This window comes from Panthera leo, chromosome A2 (assembly GCF_018350215.1).
Source record: "Panthera leo isolate Ple1 chromosome A2, P.leo_Ple1_pat1.1, whole genome shotgun sequence".
In the NCBI taxonomy this organism is placed as follows: domain Eukaryota; kingdom Metazoa; phylum Chordata; class Mammalia; order Carnivora; family Felidae; genus Panthera; species Panthera leo.
In genome coordinates, this window is record NC_056680.1 from 90,347,759 (window position 1) to 90,359,853 (window position 12,095).

The 12,095-nt window shown below is 41.7% G+C and overlaps 1 protein-coding gene across 2 annotated transcripts in view; it reads right to left on the reverse strand.

Moving 5' to 3' along the window:
* The window catches only part of ABCB1 (ATP binding cassette subfamily B member 1), a 217,708-nt gene that overhangs the window by 133,429 nt on the left and 72,184 nt on the right, over window positions 1–12,095 (reverse strand). For both annotated transcript variants that reach the window (XM_042916931.1, XM_042916940.1), the window contains exons 15-19: window positions 10,794–10,955; window positions 9,540–9,716; window positions 8,848–8,994; window positions 6,536–6,643; window positions 1,299–1,376 (exon numbers count right to left, since the gene is read on the reverse strand). In XM_042916931.1, coding sequence (XP_042772865.1) covers window positions 1,299–1,376; window positions 6,536–6,643; window positions 8,848–8,994; window positions 9,540–9,716; window positions 10,794–10,955 — 672 coding nt within the window. The remainder of the gene's footprint in view (window positions 1–1,298; window positions 1,377–6,535; window positions 6,644–8,847; window positions 8,995–9,539; window positions 9,717–10,793; window positions 10,956–12,095) is intronic.

The window sequence follows — 12,095 nt, forward strand, 5'->3', positions numbered from 1 at the left end:
CCCCCCAAAGTATTAATGAAAAAGAAAGTGTTCTAAATTATCATAGCATGTATCACTTTGTTTTTTAGAATTATTGTGTTTAAGTGCCTCTTCTACTGGCATGTAACTTCCTTGAAGACAGGGACTGTTGAGGTTTGAATGCCTGACAATACTTAGTATTATGGCAAGCAGAAGGTCCTTAATGTGTATTAGATAGATTTAATAATTTATGGAGAGGGCATTACACAAACCATCAGCTCAACTGCCGAAGTATAACAGACCTAAGAGCTGGCCTGGCAGCTGGCGGGATAATGGGGCATTTGGTTCTGGACCAAGTTCAGCCTCAATCCTAACTGGAATCTCAGTTATAAATATGGTTTGACTCAGAGTCCTAGGACAGCGCCCCCATCAAACAGTGCTCTGTTACTCATTCAATTCAGTCCTGGCTCTGCCAGTCATGGGCCAGCAACTGCCATAAATATGCTTCTTTTTAAGTAATGGTGGTGTAGGTGGGAAAGGATTGAGGAACCAAAGACAGCTGGGAAGATGTGAATGCCAACTAGAAATCCTAACACAGCAAACTGATGCTTCTCAGCCAGGATTCCAGTACTCCTGGCATGTCCAGGGCATCCTTCTGGAGCCTCATGTTATTCACTGGCAAGGGATCAGTAATTTTAAGATGGAGGGTTATAAACTCACATACAAAATTTTCATGGTTGTTAAAGAAACTCTCCCTTAGAACTGGATTGCTTTGGGTTACATTCCCAGAAGCTCCCTCCCCCTTTCCCCAGGAAAATATTCACGTCTGCCTGTTGTTAGGGTTCTGAAGGTGGAAAATGTAAGAGGCATTCTAGTAAGCCGTTATCAGCTTGTAACGAACACTATGAGCTGAACTGCTCTATCAGTCTGGCCACAGCAAAGAAAAAACTGGGTAGTTGGGATACATTTTGATTTGAGGAAAGAAAGGGCACAGGTAGCATCTCTTGGTGGGAAGACACACATATGGGTTCCGAGGAGAAAGAAGGAAAGAGAGGAAAGGGATGACTCTGCCTCCAGCTGCCAACACAAAGGCTGGAGGTGAACCAGCTCTGGAGACCATCTGTGATGATCCCATTCCTTGTCCCACCCACAGCAGATGGACAGCAGGGCCTCTGAGCCCAACCTGGGGGTGGCGGTCCAGCCACATCTGTGAGGAGAGACCGAGGGAAGACCATTGCAGGAGTTCGCTCTGAGAAACCCAACCGCACTCCCTCTGCACGAGACCATGGGCCCAAGCGGGGAGTTCTGCACAGCCCCGGCACAATCCTCAGCAGACATACCTGTCTTAGCATGGATCTGAAGACCATGTATCGGAGCCGCTTGGTGAGGATCTCCCCAGCCTTGCCAAACGTGAAGCCCTGTGAAGAAGAACATGCCACAAGGAAGAAGACTTGTCACAGACCCAGCCATGGGTTACACGAAAGGAGGGAGAGTTGATGTCACGGCTAACAGGGACACCAAAGTCAGAAAGCCTGATTCAGGGTTGGTGGTGTTTCGGTAACTGTGTACTAAGGGCACCTAGCCACAGCAGCCGCATAGCCAGGGGAGCCCCGTTTGGAAACCATCACTGCTACTCCCCAGCTACTGGTGGGCTGATCAGGGGCTGACTGGGAAATGTGTTTCTTTGTCACTATTCCTATCCCTGCTTATTTCTCCCGGTGAACCAGGGTCTGTCACTCAGGAAGCTGAAGTTGTTCCGAAGACAGGGGCACTCAAAGCAGGGTGGCTGTATTACCTATCATGCAAACCAGGACACTTGGAGAATGAAAAGGGGTGCTGTTAATAATTACACCAGGACCTGAGGTATAATGTGAGAAAAAAGAAGTATTTGGTCACCCCAGCCATAAAGGATGCAGAGAACAAAGATAACAAATTCCCAGTTTCGAAGCTTTAAAAAAAAAAAAAAAGGTGTAGAAGCAGAATAGCCTGGGGAAGAAGACGCCAAGAGGAATTTTCTGCACTGCCTCTCCTCTTCCCCCAAGGATATAACCTTCTGTGTCTGGGAGGAGGGAAGAGTTACTCGGGGAAATAAAGAGTCAGATGTGAGTGTGCTGCCGTGCAGCCACATCTGGGGAGGGAGGATATCAGAACCCTCATCCCAGTGGGTGTGGGGATTTAGGACTAGGATGGAGCAGCATCCCCCTTTCTTTCTGGAGCTCCAGGAAGCAGCAGTCTGTGGACGAGGCCTGACACACAATCTCATGGAGAAAGCAGAGTGGAAATGGCCGACGGTGCATCAGAAGAGGAGAGGCTCGAATAACAGCCCAAGTCCCTGCAGAATCAGAGATGTGGAAGAGGGCAGCCATAGCTCCTCTGGGCCCGCTGAGACACATTAGCGAGAGAGAGAAGAAACACACGCAAAGAGCACAAGTGAAGCAAGAGCCAATTCTTCCAAGTGGTTCTGATAAAGGGGCACAGCCAGGTTGGACCACGTAACTGAAGGCCGTGGGCCCTGCCAGGTGCCAGCAAGAAGCAGGCAGGCACGTGACATCCACAGACCACTACTCTCTATGCCTCTGCTAACATAGACACTGATCTGAAAGAAGGAGGAAAGGGAGAAACCCTGGGTTAATTGAACTGAAGTCTGAAATTACTAAAACAGTAAATTTAGACATGGCCAGATTAAGGTTTCTGTCACTGGACTGAATGAAATGTGAAATATCTCCCTCAATGCAGGAATACTGTTATTTCTATAGGGACCTAGCCGTTTTTAAGTGATTACTCTGACACTGTACTTTATACAAAGTACACGAACACATACACATATGTGTGTACACCTATGACAACCCTTTTAATGATGGGAGAAGGTCATCTTTATGACAACCGTATAACCACTTTACAAACGAAACTAAGGTTTAGAGAGGTTGCTAGGTTGCCAGAGGACAGACACAATTGTAAGGTGGCAGAGTTGGAACCTGAATCTGGGTCTGTGAGAATTCCAACCAAAATGGGAACCCAGAGCCTGAAATTTAATCACCCACAGAGCTCCCTCCTTTGGTTTCTAAATGAAGGGCTGAGCATTCTAACATTGTTCAGCACATTGCCAGCTCTACAGCTCTGAGGTCCTATAATTTAGAGCCTTTGTTCTCACTTAGTTTTGCCAGGCAAGTCCAACTCCAGTATCCTGGAGCATCATTGTTACAAAGGTAACTGCTTTCACTGTCTTTGCTTCAGCAGTTCACGTCTCTGTCTCCGACGTGTAAGGGACCAGTTCAAAGCCTACCACCCTTGAAACTCCTTAACCAACTTCACACTTGACAATCTTTCCATTCTGTGGCATTAACAGTTGCTCTGGCAATCTTGCATGTAGTTAAAGTATCAAATCTATTATATTTCGGTCAGGGTGCCTGTGTGGCTCAGCTGGTTGAGCGTCTGACTCTTTTACTTTGGTTCAGATCAAAATGTTATGGTTGGTGTGATTGAGCCCTGAGTCAGATTCCATGCTGACAGCTTGGAGACTGCTTGGGATTCTCGCTCTCCTATTTCTCTGCTCCTCCCCTGCTCTTGCTCTCTCATTCAAAATAAACAAATACATAGACTTAAAAAAATTACATGTGGCTAATTATCGATTCATTCAATAAGCCACTGTTTGCTACTGCCTCACGCAGACCTAGGAATTTGATCACATTATTTCTTCCTTCTCCCTTTCTCTCTTTTCTCTCTTTCAATGATTGTTTAATCCCTAGAATTCAGATTTGAAGTATCCATTCTTACAGGAACTAATGTTTCCTACTGTAGCCAAAAAAGATTGGTGTGGATACAATAAAGGTAGCTTTGTAATTTATAACACACACACACACACACACACACACACACACACACACACACACACACACACACTTATTCCTTCATTTGGTTTTCTGGCATTTCCAAGTCTGCAGTAAAAGTTTCACTATGGGGGCACGTGGGTGGCTCAGTCAGTTAAGCACCTGACTCATTTCGGCTGAGGTTATGATCTCACGGTTTGTGAGTTCAAGCCCTGCAGTGGGTTCTGTGCTGACAGTGTAGATTCTACCTGGGATTCTCTCTCTCCTTCTCTCTCTGTCCCCTACCCCCAAAATAAATAAACTTATTTAAAAAGTGATTTAAAAAATATTTTTAAAAGTTTCAGTATGAATTTTTTCTCTGGTCTACAAGGGGGTAGCATTGTGCTTGTGCAACCTTAAAGAGCCCATTCAAATTTAGGATTAGCAGACACCTATCCTAAGGAGACACAAACAACTGATGACACTCTCACAGGGATGCTTCTGTGTTAAAAAGTTCAGAAAGTGGAAAAGAGCTCCTGGAGTTGTATTCCAAAGTTATGTTCAGGAAGGCTGGTGTTAGCAGGCTTCAACCTGTGAGCAACTCAACAGCAAGCGTAAGAGGACTGGGGACAACAGCTTCTTCTGGCAGAAGGAGAGCCTAATGCAGACTGGTGTAGAATGCATGAGCAGCTCTTTTATGTCAAACTTTTTTCAGGATCCAGCTTGATAGATAAGCTTGTTGGCCCTGAGTACAGGGTCTTCTCATCCACACTTTGAACATTACAGGAAATAATTTCCTTCTTTGAACTTTATCAAGCTGGCTATTTATCGCAACAGAGCAAAGGGGGATAGGCTTTTTAAAACTGATGTTGAGGGGCACCTGGCTCACTCAGTCGGTTAAGCTTCAGGACTCTTGGTTTCAGCTCAGGTCATGATCTCGCCGTTTGTGAGATCAAGCCCTGCATCGGGATTCTTGCGTTTGGGACACTCTCTGCCCCTCCCCCGCTTACTAGCTCTCTCAAAATAAATAAATAAAACTTAAAAAATATAATAAAGCTGATGTTGAGACTGGCAGCCAGGGCAATTCCCCCGGCTATAACTGCAGACATACCAACAGCAGCAATAATCATGGGGACAATGGCACCTCCACGAAGGAATCTACGTGCTCCTTGCAAGTAAGTATCTCACTGAAATATGTAAATATCTTTTCTTCAGCATGATTATGAAACATTGCATATTCAAAGCTCAGTCCTTCCTCAAAACTTCTGGGAAAGAGTGGGGTCTGTGACATTTGTTCTTTTATAGGCTTTGTGTCAGGAAAAAAGGTTTTGAAGTCTTTGATCTTTCCAGTAGATTTACATTCGTATATGAAGGCAAATGTTTCCAGGAGCTGTCTGCACCTTTCCTCAGGAGCTGGTCAAAGAGGAGGCTCATGTCCTTGCTCCAGCTGGGGCTAGGAAGAGCATGGTCCTTATAAATGACCTTCTCAGAATAAAACAACCTTGGAAGTGGCCCTGGATCCCTTGACGGTGGAGACTCATCTCCCTGTGGGCCATGCAGGAAGCAGCTTTGCAGTCTGGCTCCAAAGGCGTGTGGGTCTCTGATCCCAAAGACTGCAGGCTGCTGGCCAGCACACTCTTCCCCCATCACAGAGGGGCACGTGACCCAGGTCACAATTATTTCTTTCAGTCATCAAGAGGCAGGTACTAATATTCCTATTTTATAGATGAGGAAACTGAGGGTTGGTTTAAATTATTTTATTGCCCCCAAACACAAAATTAGGAATTGGTGCAGCTCATACTTGAATCAAAGTCTAACACCGCCTTATCATACTAAACTTTTAGAGCACTTAATTCCTTTACAATTTTGTTCCAGCCAAATCATTTGCAAGCTGCAAAATCTGACTCTTCAAAAATGGCTCATACACTTTCTGTTTGAATACTGGCATTCTTCCATCATTAAAAAGGTTCTTTCTCCTTTAGCAAAAGTTGAATGATAAACTCTTCAAACATTTTTAAAATAGTGTGACTTACTTAACGTGTTTTTTGCTTTTTGTTGTTTTCAGAACATAGCAAAGCATTTTGAGTACTTAAAGTGACTGGCAGTTTTTCTATCCAAACTTATGCCCAGGGATTCCCTGAATTCCATTTTTGAGTACCTAGCTTTCATTTTCAATCATTGTATTAGATCAAATACCCGCTTCCCTCTGATTTCATTAATATTTCAGTTAGAGGAAGTCATGCTGGGGAGGAAAAGGTAACCAAGCAAAGTGAAAGCAAAAGATCTTTGTTTTAATTATGTCAAAGAAGGGACTGAGCTTCAGTGGCTCAGTCCATGAAGCGTCTGACTTCAGCTCCAGTCATGATCTCATGGCTTGTGAGTTTGAGGCCTTTATCAGGCTCTGCACTGACAATGCAGAGCCTGCCTGGGATTGTCTCTCCCTTTCTCTGTCCCTCCCCCACTTGGGGGCTCGCTCGCTCTCTCTCTCTCTCTCAAAATAAATAAAAATAAAACTTAAAAAAATAATAAATGAATATAATGTCTCTCCCTTTCTCTGTCCCTCCCCCACTTGGGGGCTCGCTCTCTGTCTCTCTCTCTCTCTCAAAATAAATAAAAATAAAACTTAAAAAAATAATAAATGAATATGTCAAAGAAACTTGGTTGCTAACAGTCCAGTTTATAAGAAAAAATCACACAGATGTTTAGAAATTTCCCCAGTTGAATAATAATGCATTCCCCAAAATGAATCAAGTGAAAATGTAGATATTTACCTGAAGGAAAAATGTAATGAAAGAAATAATTCCAAGGACTAGAAACAATAATGAAAATATGTTACTATTCTGTCGTTTTGTTTCAGGATCCTCAACTCTGGTAAAAACCTGTTAAGAAAATATTGAAAGGTTTCAGTTCAAGGCCTAAGGAAGTCATTCTGGGTCTGACTCATGTCCTGTCAAGCACAGTATTTGGGGGTCAAGATAGCTTTGGTAAAACAGAAGTCAGGGATGGTTTCCCTAATGCCAAACCTAAAGGTGTGTGTACTCTTCCTTCCTTAGGGGCTGAGAATGTGTCTGTCGTTCCTAAATGGATCCACTACTTTTTCTGGGCACACCCCTCTTGGAGTAATCGAGTGGCCCAAGAGCCACACCTACTATGTAAAGTAGAAATGAGAATAAATACTGTCTTCTTGTTTTGATGGGAAACCACACTCAATGGCAGTTTGTTTTACAACTTGAACATTTCAAACTGGAGACAAACCTGCCGATGCTGTTTTGGTAAACTAGAGAGAGCCCAGGCCTTCGGCATGAAAGTAGCCTCCTTGAGGTAGGCTTTTTTGGAGGATGGCCGGCTGGACAGCCAGCTGACCCAGCACCACACATGGAGATCTTTCCAGAGATGGTAAGAAGGCTCATAGGATGTGTTGGGCTTAGAGAACACAGAGAGTCACCACTTCCCAGGAAAGAAACAACTCCCTTCACAGTGGGCCAAAACTGTCTTGTAACAGAGCTACACTCCTCATCCAACCTATTCAACTTTATACTCTGTAAAGTAATAACAGCCTTTTAGAGGAGATCAATTTTTGATGATTAGTTATTGCAACCAAAAAAAAAAAAAAAAAAAAAAGCAAACAATCAGCATGCCCTTATTCCGTGACAGATATTCAGATATTCTTCTACACAAATTCATGTATTTTGTTCCTTTTATCCTATCACCTCCTAAGGTTTATTATCATCACCACTTTATAAACGGTAACTGAAGCTCAGAGAGGCTAATTAACCTGTTTGAGTTAACACAGCCAGCAAGTGATGACCCAAGAGATAAACATGAGCAATCTAACTCAGAGCCCACAGCCTTAAATTCTGTGTTACAAACCTTCAACCAGGCAGATAACTGGTTGCCTAACCAATGTGCTAGCCCAGGATCATTTGCTTCCAGCCTTACTGTTACATGAGGAATGAGAAAAATATAAAGTTCTATTTCCATTTTTTTTTCTGATGATGCAAACTGTCTACCTCCCTGACTGTACAACAAATGTTAGAACAGGGATCAGCTCCCTGTGGACCACCAGCCAAATGTCTATATAAAGCCTTAATGGGATACTGCCATGTTTGTTTCTGCATTGTATATGGGTGCTTCTGCACTACAACAGTAGAGCTAAGTATTGCAACAGAGACCATCTGGCCCTCAAAATCTAAACTGTTTACTATCTTACCCTTTAAAGAAAAAGTCTGCTAACCCTTGTCCTAGAACATATGCTCTATGCAATCAGACACTAACTCCTTCTTGGTATTTTTCACCACCTAGAATAGTATATGGCTCAGAGCAGTCACCGAAAAAAATATTTCTTGAATGAATACATTATACATATGAGTATCAACCAGAAATAAGTTAGCCAAGCATGGGTAGAGAGCTGAATATTTACGTAGTTTTTAGTATAATCACAAGTTAGAGTTTCGCATCCTTCATGTAGGGATCAACTTCTTTCTCTGCAATGTTTTCAGCAGGTATGGTGGCAAGGGTATCCTCAGCTTAATATATGAACATCTACCATTAAACAGAGAGCACCCTGCCTGGGTTATAGCATTATTGTTGAAAATGCCTTCCTTAAAAGCAGGTACAGTCAAAATATGTCAACCTTTCAGAAGCTGTTGCTTTTTGTTTTCATCTTTACAAGTGGGATGGACACCTCACAGAGGTGGCATTCCTGCTTGTGTCCTGACAAGTGTGTCTGTCCCAGAATGGCTCTGTCTCAAGCCAGTCTGACAAGCACACTGGTGACAGGACTTTTCATGACATCTACTCAGAGCCCAGTGACGGCAGGCAAGAGAGAGTCATCTAGTCGGTTTTGTGACTATTTCAGCAATCTGGGCCCTAAGACAGCAACCAACCGCAAGGATGAAGGAAAGCCTGAAAAAGTAGTCTTTCTATCACAAATCAGATTTGCATTCTTACATCTTCAAGTTGCAGAGTTTCATATGAAGGTCCTCATTTTTTTGTGGCTTGTGTGTACACTTACAAATATAAACAGCTCATTCTTTAGTCAGGCCTCACAAGTCAATCCAAAAAAATGGACATAAACACTTACCCCTATAATCCTTGAAAATATTACTGAAAATGCTGGTTGCAGGCCTCCATTTATAATAGCACAGAATATACCAACCACAAAATAAGGCCATTCAGTTATATTGAGCTTCAGAATCCTCCAGAAGGAAACTGGAGGTACATGTTCATCCTGGGAAACAAAATATGACAACAGGCTAGTTATAAAAAGACTGATTCTCAATTGATTTAATGATGCACAGTTCTTCAGTATGCACAAATTTTTAAATGAAGATTTTTTTATTCCTGTTTTCTTATGAATTGGTGGCTATTTAACTTTTTAAAAAAGATTGTTATATTACTCCTTTATATTTTAAGAAATAAATGCTGTCTCCACAAACATTCAACCTGACTTCTGGAAAATCACACTTGGAACAGGACAAGAGGATTTACAAGTAGGGATAAAAGAATAGAGATATCCATATTTGAAGACCCCTTAGAATCTCTTTAACATTATAAATTCTAATTGTAAAATTCTTGGCCTATAAATTCTCATTCATACATTCTAACCTGAATCTAAAATGTTGAGATTTGGTCTGTGGAAGGTTTTGGGAGACACGACAGGAGGATTCTGGATAACCCTTTCTTGTTTTGACCCCTACCACCCCACTGCTAGCCCACGAAACTACGAAAGCCGCAGAGAGAGGGTTGAAGACATAACTACATCCTCCTCCATACCAAGTTCTCTTTTGTACCAAGCTTTCTATCTTGGCCTTGTGATGCATGTATACTCTTGCGGGTTGATCTTCTTCTAATTAAACTGGATCCTGAATCTTTTGGAGACATTTCCAAGGCATCAATTTCACTTATGGATTCATAAACTGCATTTTCTAATTCAATTTCATTTCCTCTTGTCTAAAGTAAACAAGAAATACGCACAAGTGGGTTAGGCTGGGAAAAAATAATGAAAGTTAATTGCCAACCATCAGCTATCAAGGAAAGTGGTAATTTACATCATTATAGGAAAGGATAAAGTTAAGTTGCTGAAGGTTTCTGTGCATGTGTGAATGTGTGATATATTTGAAAATTAAAACCACTGAAGAAGGATTGCCACTGAATATGCTGAAATAACATGACATCCTTTCCCTATATCTTACGTTGTGATGTCCTTTTTGTGGTTGTTTGGGCCTCAATCCTATTTGCTTTGGACCAGTGCTATCAATGAGAATATGATCCAAGCCATTCTGTGACCCATACTTGTGATTTAAAATTTTCTGAGTAGCTGAGGAGTCTGGGTCGTTTAGTCAGGTAAGCGTCGAACTTTGGCTCAGGCCATCATCTCATGGTTCATGGGTTCCAGCCCCATGTTGGGCTCTGTGCTGACAGCTCAGAATCTGGAGCCTGCTTCAGATTCTGTGTCTCCCTCTCTATGCCCCTCACCAACACACTCTGTCTCTCTCTGTCTCTCAAAAATGAATAAATGTCAAAAAAAACTTTTTAAAATGAAAAATAAATAAAATAAAATTTTCTCAGTGGCCACATTAAAAAATATAAGAGGGAAATCAGTTTGTACTATGTATTTGGTTTAAACCTAATATATGCAAGATACTGGCATTTCAACATGCAATCAATGTAAAAACTTACTGTGATATTTTGCATTCTTCTTTGGTACCACATCCTTGGAATATGGTATGCATTTTCTCCCTAAAACACTTCATTTCAGAATAACTACCACTGACATGTCAGTAATTACATGTGGCTAATGCCTACTATGGTGGATAGATTACCTTTCAACGTTTTTAAATGTTTAATTTTCTCTAATTATCCTTCTTTATTTTCCCTCCTTTTAAATGGGGAAAAAATCTGGTCTGAATTCCCCAGTTATTTTTCTCACTTATTAACAAAATCAAGTAATGTTTATTTATAGTACTAAACACACAAAATCAGCTTATACCTGAGACAGTTCAGGAAAAGTCTATAGTTGGTTTATACCTGCATTGTGACAAGTTTGAAGTAAATGCCTTCCTCTTTCATGAGTTCATCATGATTTCCTTTCTCCACAATGACTCCATCATCAAAACCGGCGATGACATCAGCATTACGAATTGTAGACAAACGATGAGCTACCACTATGGTGGTCCGGCCTTTTCTGGCCTAAAGAGAAAGGTTAGGTTTTTGAATAAATGAACAATTACATGCAAAAATTCATTCAATTTAGATTTACTTGGACACTGTAAAGCCATCTAAACTATATAAGGTACTCTTGCTTCAGTAAATGTATAGTCAATTGATAATGATTTAAAAATGTTTTATTATTAACACAAATATGATAATCACCTAGTAATGTTATGTAAGCTTCTAAATATTTTACTTAATCTCTATCAGCCTCAGTTTACAATAGTAATAAGGGGTTTATACAAAGTAAAAAATGCTACGGTCCAGGTACTGGCCAGTCAGAGCAGACACAGGTCAATGTGCATTACTGGTGCAGGCTAGATAGCATCAGTCTGGGGATCCATGGCATCCCATCTCACAGGATCTCTGGATGAATCAGATGGACAAGGAGTGTGAGGCAGCAGCATTCAGTCTCCAGTGTCACACTGATCTGAATTCAAACCTTAGTTCTGCCAATTATAAATTCTAGGATTTTATTCAACTCTTTTAACTTATGTGAGTTCGATTTGTTCACATATAAAATGGAGATAATATTAGTACTCACTTCTTAGAGTAGTTGTGATGACCAAATAATATAATGTACACAAAGCATTATGATATATGCACTGTAAGTGCTTAATAAATGGTACTCACTCCTAGGTAGAAGCATTATGGAAAAACTGAAGAACTATGCAAATGTTTTTCTTTTTTTTTTTAAAGAGTTCCCCATTCTTTTTTTTTTTTTTTAACGTGTATTTATTTTTGAGACAGAGACAGAATGTGAATGGGGGAGGGTCAGAGAGAGAGGGAGACACAGAATCAGAAGCAGGCTCCAGGCTCTGAGCTGTCAGCACAGAGCCCGATGTGGGGCACAAACCACAAACCACAAACCCACAAACCTTGAGATCATGACCTGAGCTGAAGTCTGGCACTTAACCAACTGAGCCACCCAGGTGCCCCTTAAAGCCTGGAGTTTTAAAGGTCAGTAGGCTTGCCTGGGACAGAGCCAGGAGGGCACTGTGCTGCTCCTGGAGAGAAGGCAGGCAAACAACCTGAGGACAGATAGTGTGTAAACAGCTACCTGAAAAATGCTTGGGGCACACTGGGGGATACTGTTTGCTGTTCTCAGAGCAAGAGGCA